Below are 13,894 nucleotides of genomic sequence, written 5' to 3' on the forward strand. Positions count from 1 at the left end.
TTACAGCTCTGTCTCAGATCCTATAAAACATTAATGCACTGAAAGCTGTTACGGAGATTCGTACCACCAGCTAGAAGCATTGTGAAGCCTTTACCTTCAAAGGGGGTCTATTAGAGAAAAGAATTTTGGTTTTTTCTTTCCAAAAAAAAAAGATGAGCCAAAAGGAAGCAGGGCTTTGGGTTCTGAGCTGGGAACCCTGTGGTGGGTGCCCATGACATGGGGGGCTGCAGCCTATGTTTTACGTGTGGCTGTGGCACATGGAATGTGCTAGCTCACCACCCAATGAGCGAGCATCCAGTTGGATTTCTATATTAATGTGCTGGGAATACCCTTCGTGCGCAGCAACTAGAGTCAGGAGAAAGAGCGAGAGGGATGTTTCAGCTGGCAGCAAGTGCAAGGCATGCACACCAGAGCACACACCACCAGGGTCTGTGGGTCCCTGTGGTGGAAAAGAAGAGGAAAGAAGCAAAAAAAAAAAAAAAATAAATAAAGGAAGAAGACCCACCCACCCTGATCCCCCATAAGGGGAAAGCAATCAACAAGAACAGGAGAGTCCTGGCTAAATATGCCTCCCCCTGCACACGAAACAGTGGAGGCATACGGCAACTTCAATCCATTGCCCCATGGTGCCCAACAGCAAGCAGCAAGATGTGAATACAGCTGAAGCATCCCCAGCTGATGGGACAATGTGTTTCCACAAAGGGCTGGCCAGCAGGATGGGGCCCGTGGGCCATGTGGTCCCAGTAAGGCACCACACCATGGCCTAGGCCTTCAGCGTTCAGCCCTATGCTTGCACAGCCAAGCCAAGTCTTGGAACACCACGTGCTTTCCACAGCTTGGTGACCCCTCACAAGCTGTTTTTAACCTCTTCCTTTTAACATAGGTAAAGGAATTTAAAAAAAAAACAGGGAGTATGGTTTGGGTTTTGTGTCTTTTCTCTCTTTTTCGAGATTTTTTTTTTCTTTTTCCTGGTAAACTGTTGGCGTATTTCAAGCAACAAGACTCATGGGTTGTGGGGTGATAAGTTGATTTTTTTTCCTAAATTCTTTTATTTTTGTTTAAATTCTCACTTCAATTTTAATTCTTGAAGAACAGCTTCGACAACATATATCGCACTCATTATAAGAAGCAAAGGGTTATATCAAAAATTATTAGTATAGAATCACAGGAAACCTGGTTTGGAACCAGAAAAAAATACAAAACAGATATAGATACATAGACACAGGACAATTTTCTTTTTTTAATAATTATTTGGAAAATGTTATTTCCCCCTAATTCTCGATTCTTTTTTTCTTTTTTTTTCTTCCTTTATGCACATATGATGTTTTAAGTTTTACAAAAAATGAAAATAAAGACTAATATATTACAAAATGAGTAACAATGCTCGTGGTAAGTGTTTGTGTGTGGAATTGTTTTGTTTGTTTTTTGCTCTTTTTTTTTCTTCATTCTACACAAGGTTCAGTTCAGTTTCGACACGTTTTGTTGGTTACTGTACAGCATATATCAACAACAGTCCACAATAAATCCTGGAAAATCCAGTATCCCCTTCAGGTGTGATTAATATCCCCTCAATACTCATTTTTTTGTTGTTTTGACTTTATTTTTAATTTTTTTTTGCCTTTTTTTCATCTCTTTTATTATTATTTATGTTTTTTTTTGTCCTCCTTTCCGAAAAAAAGAAAAAGACCAAAAATAAAAAAGCGAAACACCACGACCTCTACGGACGCGAGGCCCGTCCTTCCCCGCCACGGCCACACCTCTGCTCCTACTCGGCCCTTTCTTTTGTTCGATGTCCGCCTCCCGGGCCCCCCCCGCACCCCGACTGCCCCTCGGTGCGAGCTCTCCCGCCTCTGCCGCTCCTCCGCTTTTCTCCTGGGGGTGCGGGCCGGGCTCTAGGAGCACTGGATGGACATGTAAGGCCAGTTGAAGCTGCTTCCCGACAGTAGCATATCCCTGATGAGGGTTTCGATGGGGGTTTTACCTACCAAGCGGACGAAGAAGAGTTGCTCGATGACAGAGGAGGAGACGGTGCGCAGTGAGGGCAGCCGCAGCAGCAGCTTCCCGAAGCGGCTGGGCTGGTTGGGGTACTGGCTCCGCACATACTCCTCCAACGCGCACTGGGACTTCTCCTGAAGGCTCTCGATGTGCGCAGCATCCGACAGGCCGCAGGCGTCTGCCCGTAGCACCGAGCCCGCGGAGGCAGCCGTAGAACGGCGGCGGCGGGAGGGAGAGGAGGAGGATGGGAAGGAGGAGGAAGGGGTGGAGGGAAAGATGGTTAGTGGCGGGGAAGCGCGCGGGGAAGCACTGCCCGGATGGGGGGGGCACCCTCAAAGGCGCACCCCCCCATCCATCCCATTCCCATCCCATCATCATCCCATTACCATCATCAGACCTCACTGCCGCCGAATAAACAAGACGACCTGTCCGCGCCTCGCAGCCCCCGCGCGTATCTCCACGGGGGTTGCCGTGGGGTGCCCACACAGCCCCCAGCTCCCCTACCACTCACCCCTCAGCCCTTCTGCGCCCCCATCGGGCACGCAGACACATGGACAGGGACAGACACACGGACGCTCTGCGCAGACGACTGCGGTCCCGACCCCAGGGAACCCTTCACTGGGCTGCTGGGAAGCAGGACCAGCCCCCGTTAAATAACACCGGGTGCGGGGGAAAATGGAGGGTTACTGGGGAAAATAGTAATAATTATTAATAATAAATAACAATAATAAAGGTGAAAAACGGAGGCGCGCACACGCAGAGGGAGTTTGTTGACACGGCTGCACATTATGAGAAGGCAGCAGCTGGGACCTACAGTGGCAGACAGGGAGCCGGCCCGCCGAAGAAGAGGTGGGGCAGGGAGAAAGGGGGTCCCCTCCGTCTCTGCCCCGCCGCCAGCCATGGCAAATTGGTCACGACTTTGCAGGCTGCGTGATAAATCCGGCGAAAAAAAGGGTAGTGGGTTAGTTCGGATTTACGCTAAACCGGCTGCTGCAAGCTCTCAAAGACAAAGCTGGGGTGGGCTGCAAGAGTGAGTCTTGCGTAAACGTGGCCTGAGAGACTCTCGATAGCTCCCTATGTCACGTATAGGGCCAGAAACTCGCCTCTTGGCACCCCTCAGAACGATATCACCCTGAGAAACGCATCCTAGTCCGGGAGCAGAAACCTCCTCACATCCATGCGCTTGCCCTGATACACCTTACCCTGCGCCTTCTTGTGTGCACAGGTACACTCAGAGAGTTGTAGCTGAGTTTGTGCATTGACACGTTAACTGCGTGCCCCATATCTGTGAACCCCCAAACCGGGGATAAACTGTGCAAAGGCTGCTTACTGGGGGACTTGTGCAGGAATGTGCTGTCGTGGACAAGTGGTGGATATGCCCGTATGGTTGGAACCATCCACATTGATTCAGAGATTAATAACAAATATTTTAAAATTACGCAAAAAGCACCCAAACAAAAAGCCCCCCTAATATATCAGGATCAGAGGGAGGCAGCCTGCTGGCAGTGTGGTTTAACACAAATCAAAGCCAGACTTTGCTAATATATAGATCCATATGTGAATTAATGCATGTTAATGGCCCCCCAAAAGACATTACAAAATCATGAACGTAGATTTATGACCCTGGAAAGGCACAGCAAATTATTCAAAGTTCTCTCTCCCACCACAAACAAACAAACAAACAAACAAAAAAAAAAAATCTGTGGCAACTGTATTTTTGAAGTTGAAGTCTTCCCATGCCAAGAACAAGCTTTACAAAGATTTCGGAACACCTTCATCTACAATACTATGGCCTCGAGCAAAGACACAAATAAAACAAGCCGTAATTCAGGAACTTCTGAGGAGGAGAAACTTTGACCTGAGCTGTGGACTTGGCATCCCTCAGGTATACAGTTATCTGAGCCAGGCTGCTCTATTAATCCATACCTTTAATGCAATGATATTTTGCAACATCTAAAGCACTAGATTGCAAAATATAGATCTATCAAGAGCTCGGGCAAAATGTTCCTGTTTGTGATATATATCAAAACCACAGGCCTGTTCATATGTTGGTTGTCACAAATCGCACTCCGTATTTACATATATCTTGCTATTTTACACGCATTATCTGCCCATTATGCATTAGGATCCTATTCAACTTCCAAACAATGCAATATGAAAGGGTCTTGCTGACACCCTAGCAGGGCTTTTTTCTTTATGCCCCGTAGGTCATACCCTTAAGGTTAGTAAAATATTTATCAGATATTTATGATAAATGCACCTATAATTGCAGGTTACTGGACAATGCAGATGGGGAAGTTGCTGGCTAGAAGGGCACCAGCCTGGGGAGGTTGGGAGAAGGGAGGTGTGTTTAGAAAATATACCTTGGATTTAACTTAGACCTCCAAACACTCAGGATTTCCTCATGGCAATAGTATCTATGGACCTTTAATTATTTTAAGTGATCTGGCATATGCCTTTACCCAGTTTTTATTCTGCAGCCTTGAAGATGGTGGTGGGAAGTATTAACTCTCCCCTCAGAATGGGATTAAAAATAATAGTAATTAAGGGATGCACAGGTGGATTAGATTATAGAGTTCAGAGAGGTTCAATCCATGGGTGAAATAATACAATCCCTGTTTACCAGAGGTGAATTATTATTCCATCTCATAAAGTGGGCTAATGTGAAAATCCTGTGTGTGCCTCACTTTTTTATATGGCAGTGTGTCAATAAGGGAAAGCTGTATATTTTCTCCTGCAGTCTATGGAATAGAAATTATGTAAATAAATAACCATTACTGCTCAGCACACTCCAGCCTTCCCCTTTGTAGTGGCGGGAATATATTTCATGTTACATGTTCAGAAGAGTTTAGTGCTCAGAAAATACAGATGTAATCAGCTGGCATCTAACTAGAAATCAAAGTTCCTATTCTGTTACAAGTAGATTTATTGGATTTATGTTATCTGGCTCTGTCCCTTCCTGGAAATGTGTATTTATGTGGAAGAAAAGGTAGGAGCAGGAATTAATAACTCTGAAGTTTTGGAGGGAGAAAAAAAAATAAAAAATGAAGAGGAAAAAAAGAAAAAAAAAGAGTCAAGAAAGGAGCAGGTTTTAGGTCATGACTCAGCCATTGGATGGTGTCCAAAATTGTACGGATTAAATACATGTTATCCAGAGCCCAAATGTTAAAACCACAACAGGAGAAACCCATGCCAGCTCTAAATACTTAGTTGTCAGAGAAGGACTTTGGACAATATGCCTAAAAATGTCTTTTCCATCAGTGAAAGTTTGTTTAAAAGTTGAATGACTTCGAGAAAGGCTTCCCATGAATCCCCCTCTGGCTAAGCAATCAAAACAAGTTTAGTGAAAAGTGGAAATGTGAAGGTGGGGGTAACAGGTAGATTATTCCTGACAGCTGTATTTCCATTTTCTGAGATGCCCCGTGCCATCCTCCTCCAAAATAATATTATTATTTCTTTCCTTGAACACCATTCACACTCTGCTCGGCCTTCGGAGGGGGCTTCTCCTGTTGCAAACATTTAGTTATGACATTCATTATTAACATGTATAAATGAAGGGATTCGCTAAAGCTAGGGTTTCTAGATAAGGCCAATCGTTCGGGGAAGGTAAAGGGGGAACACTGGAGTGCGGGAAAAGGGGAGGAGAGAAGGAGAGAAAAGAAAAAAACAGTATCTCCACCAAAATGTCCCCATCTGGGGCAATCCCCTTCTCTGGGCCTTTGGTGGGTGGAAGGGCCAAGGCACAGGCCAGGTCCCCTCTGCTTGAGAAGGATGTCCCCAGGTTGCATCTGGGCAAAAGGAAAAATAAATACTAGTAATAATAAAACCAGGAGGGTTCTCCCCTACCTCCTCTGTGTATTGATGGGAACCCTGAAATCAATGGAAAGGGAAAGTCTGAGAGTCTGCAGGCAGGATGAAGAAGTTAAATCAGCCTGATAAGTGCCAGCAGGTCTCTTTGTCACTTTTGAAAAACATGTTTCCATCAGGAAGACTTATAAAGATAAAATACATTAAAATGTCGAGCTGGCCATTCACTAAACCTTTCATTTGTTTTAAGATCTGCACTTTATCCTGCGCAAAGAAATATTCCCTCCAATGCTGTGAGACTGCACTTGCACTGGAAGTAAAAGGGGGCAGTCGCAGTACACGTCTCCGACCACCCTGCATACAAATTAGATACTCCTGTCTAAATAAATTATCTGATGTTCAAACCGATATTAATACTACATTTGCTACATTACAATATTGTGCAAATTTAGAAGTCATTTTAATACAACGTAAATACTATTTCTCATGCATGAAAGGCAACAAATATTGATGAATTATAAACTGCTTACTGTTAAACAAGGCCTTTGAACGATTTGCCATCTTTGTTCAGGAATGCTTTTAATTTAGCCTCGGCCTAGTTTTAAGACAGATTTATCAGAGATGCGTAGTTATCGCTAACTGGGAGGAGTGGTTTGGAAAGGGGGAAGAAACCAGGACAAGAGAAGAGGAAGTGGAAAGGGTGGTGGGTTTAAAAAAAAAAAAAGGAGAAAATTTAAAGGGGGGAAAAAAAAGAAAAATAAGCAAGCAGAAGAAGCGGCAATTAACCCCATCGTGGCAATAATTAGAATAATAATTAAAAAATGACAGTCAGGCCTCTTATCTCGCCTTGTTTCCATTCCTTATATTTCCTCCTCATCTCTCGCCTTTGATGTTTATAAATTTCTCCCTCGCAGGTTACAATAATAGAAGACTTATTATATTCTTATGGGCTACGACCAGAACACTTCAAAGGCGACGCTAATGCACTTCCCCGCTAGTTAATTCGAACCATCTATCACAGAGGGAAAATTGTTAACATGCATGTTTCCACCGCTTCCACTTAATTTGATATATATATATATATATAAATTATATATATATATACTTGATATATACATATATTTATTATGACTAGTGGGCCTGAGGGGGAGGTCGATCCTTGGGCCGGGGCGTATGCATTTGAAGCTCTTTTCTTTACAAAATTACAAATGTAATTTTAAAAAAAAATTTCCTTTTTTTTTTTTTTCTTTTCACACACACACGCGTGCCCCCCCCGCCAGCCCTCTCACCTGAGGTGAAGAGGACGATGGCTTTCAGGCAGCTGTACTCGGCCGAGTCGACGTGGAGCGCCTTCAGCTTCTCCACCTGCTCCTGGAAGATGCGGATGTGGTCCATGAAGGCGACGACGCGGTCCGCCGACATAGGGGATGCGTGGAGGCCGGCAGCCGCCAGGAGCGGGGCCACATGGAGGGGCATGGAGCACTGGGCAGCGTTGAGGACGAAGAGCTCGCTCCAGGTGAGCCGCAGCAGAGCTACCTGATCGGTGATCTGTAGGTCGGGGAAGAAGGGGATGTTGCGGGCCCACTCGACGGCGCTGAAGAGCAGGCGGGCGGCCAGCTCGCAGATGTTCTCGATGCCCATGATGTTGTTGGGTTGCATGCACTGGCTGCCGTAGCGGGAAGTGGGATAGGGCTCGGCCCGCAGCAGCAGGGAGATGTATCCCGAGAGATAGCAGTGCCCGTTCAGGGGGTCGCCGTTGGTCAGGGCGTACTGGCCGGGGTTGGGCTGGGTGGGTGGCATCCTTCCTCGCTGAACCGCTGACAAAAAGAAGGAGAGAAGGAGAGGAAATGTACATCCAGGAGGATCGCAGGCATTGCCCGGCGGTTCTGTCAGCCAGCCGGAGACAATGCCTGGCTTCTACCCACCCCGTACACACACGTACTTCCCCCCTTTCCTCACCCCCGACACACGCACAGGCACGGACAGACAGAAGCATGCGGAGCCGGGCAGCTGCAGCCGACCTGCATCAGCCCCACAACACGACCCGGCATCGGCCCCAGCCCCGACCCCTGCTCAGGCAGCCCCAGCCCAGCGGCAGCCAAGCACCAGCCCCCCCTCCCCAGCGTAGACAAGCTTCACAAAATAAACACAGATTAAAAAGAAAGAAAAGACCCCCCGAAAATTAAAAGGGAAAAAAAAAGAAAAGCCAAGGCAAACAAGACAAATCTGCACACAACACCCCTCCCTCCAGAGCCCCCCAACCCTCTTGCAACAAAAGGCAGCCGACGCACGTAAAAAGGAAAGAAAAAATTAAAGAAAAAAGAGAATAAATAGATAAATGAAATAAAATGAAAAAAATCATTCCTCTGGGTAGTGAGAAAGTGAGGTTAAAAATCACAGCCAGCTGTTAAAAATACAGCCAGGCTCTGCTGTGGATCCCAGCCGATTGCCCCGGTAGCACTGAGCACAAGTGATCTGTGTAGCTTTTTAAAATGGAAAAAAAAAAACCAACACCAACCCCAAAAAAAAACAAAAAAAAAAACATCAACCCAAACCAATTCATATATAAAAATAAAACTAATTACAAAAAAAAAAAAACACAAAAACCCCCAAACCAAAACAAATGCATCCGTATCCATATTCTTTAAAAATACTGCTTCGTTACCATTTAAGCTGGAACAGGTCGCAGCCCCCACCTCCCCACTGCTAACTTTATTAGACAGAAACATCTTTCCATAGAAGACTCCCCCACCCCTCCCTCGCCCAGCAAAGTTCTCCCTGCTAAAAGGAAGAGAGAGATTAAGTATTATCAAGGGAAAGGGGGAAATAAAACAAAAAGGTCCGAACTTACAATAGCCAAACATTCGTGGAAAAAAAAGGGGACGGTGTAATTAATATCTTTGGTGCGCTGTTGCCACTGCAAAAGCCTGCAGTCAGCGTTGCACAGTGAATGCACAAGCTTGCAACTGCAGAAACACTGGATTCATTAACCATCTCCACACAGAGCGCAAGCATGTCTCAGGTCCCGAAAGCTGACCAAAGTTGGTTTGTTTTTGTTTTTGTTGTTTTTTTTTTTTTCTCCCAGTGTGTGCGTGTGTTTTTCTCTATCAGTGCCAGCCTGTGCAACCGCATGACATGTAAACAAAGGTAACTTCAGGAGGAGACACGACTGCTCGGGCTCGTTCCCCCACACCCGCACACACACACACACATACACACACGCACGCACATCACTCATCTTTCCGGCGTACCACAGCATTTTCTCAACTTTCTCCTTTCTTCCTCCACCCAGCACCCCTCCTCCTCTCGCCTCCCGGGCCGGACCTCTCTCCAGCCCACCTCTCCCACCTCCTTGTAAACTTGGCAGTTATTTGTCAATTAGCTGAGAGCACAATTCTAACTTGCCTTTTTTCGATTGTTTTTTTCCTACTCCTTCCTTCCCCCCCCCCAGTTTTTGTTTGTTTTTTTTTTTTCCCTCCCCCCTCAAGACGCCTACCAACAGCCCCTGAAGCTGCCAATGAAGTCGTCATATTTGCGAGCTCTTTCAGATCTGGAGCTGCTTCATTCCTTTCCTTGTGGCATACAAAATATATATATTTTAAAACCAATTAAGGCAGTAGTAATCTCCGCTCTGTAAAATCGACTGTTTCGCTGGTGTGACTCTAAGACATCTTTAACGACAGTCACAGGGTAAACTTTAAATGCAAACCGAGAAAATACGTTTCGAGGAGAAAAAAGAAGGCAGGAAACCTTCCTACGCGAGAATGAGCCTGAAAGCGAGGAAAATCACAGCGGCTCTTGGAAAGGAGGAGGAGGGAAAAAAAAAAAAAAAAATTAATAAAATAAATAAATAGCAGAGCAGTTGGAAATGGTGAGGAGCCCGCTGCCAGATGCAGGCTGCGGATTCTGCTAAAATGAGAAGAACCGGCAAATAGGTTATAAATCGCGATTTGTATGCAGGCTTTAAAGAGAGGGTGGAGTTTGATGAAGAAATAAAATGAGCAGCTTGCTAAAAAGGAAGAAGAGAAAGAAAAAAAAAGAAAAAAGAAATGACAGAAGTACAGAAACCCAGTTCAGCCACAAACTTTCCTTTGAACGCATGGAGTGAAAACAAGGCCAAATCTCGCACAGAAACACACTCCAGGGCACTGGGAAGCACAAGGAAGCGGAGATACAGTAGCACATTTCCCCCTTTCCACCCCCCCTTTCCTCTTTTTCACCACCTTTCCTCTTTTCTTCCCTACTTACACGTCTTTCATCTTTCTTTCGGGGGAAAAAAAAAGAAAAAAAAAAAAAGAGGCTGGGAAAATGGATCGTACCGAGAAGTGTTGCGGGTTTAAAAAGAAATGATGGGGCGGAAGGGGGTGGTTGTGGGGGAAAGGAAGCTGAATGGAAGCACATCTCGTACGGGAGAGAGATGTATCTCCCCCCACCCCCCCGGTCTCTTGCCAACAATAGACAAAACCACATCCAAACACACGCACACGCACACACACGCACACATACTCGGGAGCGGAGATAGCGGCTTGAATGATAAATATTTAGCGAGCGGCCGTAATACTAATAGTAATAATTAATAAACAATAATAGCAATAATAGTAAATTCTCGGCACAATGAGAGGGGAAGGGGCGAGCACGGTGGTGCCGGGGAAGGGGGGGGGAGGAGCGGGAGGAGGGCAGGAGGCACAAACCGAAAAGCAAAAGAAAACACCACCAACCACCATCGACAATAACAACAAAACCTGGCGTAAAGCTGCCAGATGGAGCGCAGGCACAGGGAGAGATTGACATGTGCATGGGAAGAGGGAGCGAGAGGGACAGACCTAGATCGCCAGGGAGAGACGTAAATATATATATATATGTGCTTATATATATATGTATGTGTGTGCAAGCCGCGCGTGTGCTCGCGCGTGTATACATATATATGTATATACACATATATATATATGTATGTGTATAAATACATATATGTGCTGCCTATGCATACCGGTGCACGCTTATGCATAGGCAGACACACAGACGGAGAGAGCCCCTCGCACACGCACGCCTTGCCCAGCCACGGGTGGAGGGGAGGGCAGTTGAGGGGGGGTGAGGAAGGAAGGAAGGAAGGGAGAAAGAGCGAGATAGAGCATAGTAGGGAAGAAATATTCACCTTCCCGCCTCATGCCCACTTTGAGGCACTTCTTGAGGCGGCAGTACTGGCACTGGTTGCGGTGGTGCTGGTCGATGGGACAGTTCCTGTTGGCGCGGCATGTGTAAGTTAAGTTCCTGCGGACGCTCCTCTTGAAGAAACTTTTGCATCCCTCGCAGGTGAACTGGCCGTAGTGCTTGCCGCTGGACTTGTCCCCGCACACCACGCACTCGATGTGCTGCTGGCTCTGCCCCGAGCCCTGCTGGCCCGCTCCCTTGTCCCCTGCCGTGCCCGGTGTGGAGGGGGGTCCCGGCTGGCTGGGGGTCTGCGGGGTGTGCGGGGCTGCCGAGCCCCCGCCTTGCTGCTGCTGGGGCGGCTGATCCCGGGCAGGCTGCGCCGCGGCGGGGTTGGGGCCGCTCGGGGTGCCCCCGGCCACGTCTTCCTGCGGATCTCGCCAGCTGCTAACTACCATTGCCATATCTCGGGCCCAAAAAAGTGCTGGGGAGCGGCGCGTCTCGCTGCGGGCTGCCGGGGAGGGAGGCAGGGGGCGGGCGGGGGGCGGCAGACCGGGCGCCGGGGGCGAGCGGGGAGCGAGGGGACCCTGCCTGCCGCCTGCCTCCGCCTCGGCTGCCGCCGTCGCTGCCCTGCTGCCGCTGCCGCCTGGAGCCGCTCCTGCCGTTTTCTTTATTTTATTTATTTTTCGCCGGGAGCCCCCCTCCCCTCGGTCTAGCTAATTTTTTTTCTTCTTTTTTAGGGAGGGGGAGGGGGCAGCAGAGGATTCTCTCCCTCTCTCCCTTCCTTCCTCTCTCTCTCTCCCTCTTTTTTTTTTTTAAACCACACTCTTCCTTTCCTCTTCCTCCCTTCCCTTTCCTTCCCTGCCCTTTCCTGCGCTTTTCACCCCCCCTCCCCTCTTCTTTAAAATACCCCCGCCTGGCCGCTTCCCCGCTCAGCTCCCGCTCTCCGCGGCTCTCGCCGCCTCTCCGCGCCCTCTCTCTCTACCCCCTCCCACCCCCCCCCCCAGACCCCAACCACACCGGCCGCCACTTCAAGTTGCAAAATCAGAAACGGCAAACAAGGCTGTCGGGAGAGGCATTCAGAGGAGTAGGACGCCGGACACGCACACGCAGGCAGACAGGCGCGCACACGCCCGGCACACGGCGGGCTCCCCCACTCGAGCACACGCACACGGGCACACACGCGGTCCGGGCGCTACGAGCGCGGAGGATGTGCGGGCATAGAGGAAGCCACGGCGCCGCCGAGGAGGAGGAGGAGGAGGAGGAGGAGGAGGGGAAGGAAGAGGAGGAGGAGGAGGAGGTGGAGGAGGAGGAGGTCGCCGTTCGCCGCTCGCCGCTGCCGGGGCCCGGCCGCCGCCGCCGCTCCCGCGGAGGCTGTTCCCGCTGCCGGTGATCGGGGAGGCGGGGGGTGCTGAGAGGAGCCGTCTGCCGGCAATCAGGGCATAGAGGTGTCCGGGGGCCAGGTCCAGGGCAGGGAGCAGTCAGCCATGCAGGGCGGCGGGGCCGGGGAGCGCGGTGGAGGCGGGCGGGGAGCTGAAGCAGTTTGATCTCCTGTCGCGGCGGCGGCGGCGGTGGCGGAGGAGGAGGAGGTTGCCGGTCGCTGCTCTTTCTCTCCCTCGCTGCTCTCCCTCGCTCTCTGTCTCTCTCTCGCTCGCTCGAGCTCCCTCTCGCCTTTTTTTTTTTTTAAAAAAAAAAGGAAAAAATTCTCAAAAAAAAAAAATCGGATGTGACTACATTCGCAGAGGAGACGAATTCCCGGCGAAGTATAAAAATAGAGGACAGGAATAATAATGACACGCGCAGGAAAAAGAGAGATCCAAAGTAGGTCGGGTAAATAAATCCTCTTCTTTTCCTCTTTCTTGCCCCTTCCTTCTTCTCTTCTCCTGTGAGAGCGCACGATGCCGGTTGCGAGAAAGAAGGAGAAAAAAAAAAAAAAAAATCGGTGGAAATCAACCCCCCAAAAGGTTCTTTTTTTTTTTTTTTTAGTTCGCCTGGAAAAAGTATTTCGGGTAAAAACTCATCAGCCACGAGAGAAGCCCTCCCCCAAAATAAAAAAATAGGCAAGAATGGTCAAAATAATAACGGTGTGCGTTCTCTCTCTCCTTTCCGGACTTTTTTTTTCCCTCCTCTTTTCCCCGTCTCTGCTTTATCCCCGTTTTTCCTTCTTTCCGAGATTTTTTTTCTCTCGCCCTTTTTTTTTTTTTTTCAGTTTCACCTCTCTCTCCTCCTGCAGGAATGAAGCGAAAGACACAAGGAGGAAGGGTGGAAAAAAGAAGAAAAGGAAGGAGAAGAGGGAGATGAAGGGGGAGAAGAGAGAGAGAGGGGGGAAGCACACAACTAATAGAATATGCAAGGAGGGGGGGGGGGGGGGGAGGGAACAGAGAGAGAGAGGGAGAGAGAGACCCGAAAAATGAATGCGTTTAAACGGAAAGCCTAGCAGAGCAATGTTTCCGAAAGGGGGATCTGCTCGAAATGTCTGTATATAGTGAACTTTGACACTACTATTGAAACTGACACGTTTCTATGGAGATCGCTGCCTTATATGGAGCGCGTGTCAAGGAGCCAAGAGAAGGGCTGCTGGCAACTGATAATCAAAGGCGACTGACTGGTCAGAGCCCTGAATTGGGGAGGGGGGGGGGAGTGGGAAGCTAAGGTTAGCCAAGCCTCCCGCGCTCCATTGGTTGCCCCCCCCCCAGCGCTCGCCCCCCCTTTTTCTCCCCCCCTTTTATATACATTATATATATAATATATATATATATATTTAAATTCCGGCTACCTACTGACTGGGATGGGGAAGGGAGGGGAAGGGGGGGGGGGGAACGAGGGAGGGAGGGAGGGAGGGGGGGAGAGAGAGGGGATTCTTCTGACAAGCGCAATTTACATTGCGATCGCCCTGCGCTGCTATTTACTTTGAGACCTGATTAGTATGGGTCGTCTACGGTCTCTT

General features: G+C 48.5%; 1 protein-coding gene across 9 annotated transcripts; it reads right to left on the minus strand.

Annotated features, from left to right (window-relative positions):
• Window positions 1-1,010: 1,010 nt before the first annotated feature.
• Window positions 1,011-11,927, minus strand: NR2F1 (nuclear receptor subfamily 2 group F member 1). 9 transcript variants are annotated; one of them, XM_062617497.1, is made up of 6 exons: window positions 10,955-11,927; window positions 8,654-8,768; window positions 7,339-7,619; window positions 7,092-7,173; window positions 1,986-2,173; window positions 1,011-1,901 (listed from the first exon to the last, which is right to left on the minus strand). In XM_062617497.1, exons 1-6 carry the CDS (start codon window positions 11,409-11,411, stop codon window positions 1,645-1,647), a joined length of 1,380 nt encoding a protein of 459 aa, XP_062473481.1. In that variant the 5' UTR covers window positions 11,412-11,927; the 3' UTR covers window positions 1,011-1,644. The 9 variants fall into 9 exon arrangements, with proteins under 9 accessions (XP_062473481.1, XP_062473480.1, XP_062473484.1 ...); XM_062617496.1 differs by having other exon boundaries at window positions 7,092-7,619; window positions 10,955-11,924; XM_062617500.1 differs by lacking the exon at window positions 8,654-8,768 and having other exon boundaries at window positions 1,757-2,173; window positions 10,955-11,917.
• Window positions 11,928-13,894: the final 1,967 nt, after the last annotated feature.

Source organism: Pezoporus occidentalis, unplaced genomic scaffold (genome assembly GCF_034315485.1).
Source record: "Pezoporus occidentalis ecotype Australia unplaced genomic scaffold, CSIRO_AGI_Poc_V1 ctg197, whole genome shotgun sequence".
NCBI lineage: Eukaryota > Metazoa > Chordata > Aves > Psittaciformes > Psittacidae > Pezoporus > Pezoporus occidentalis.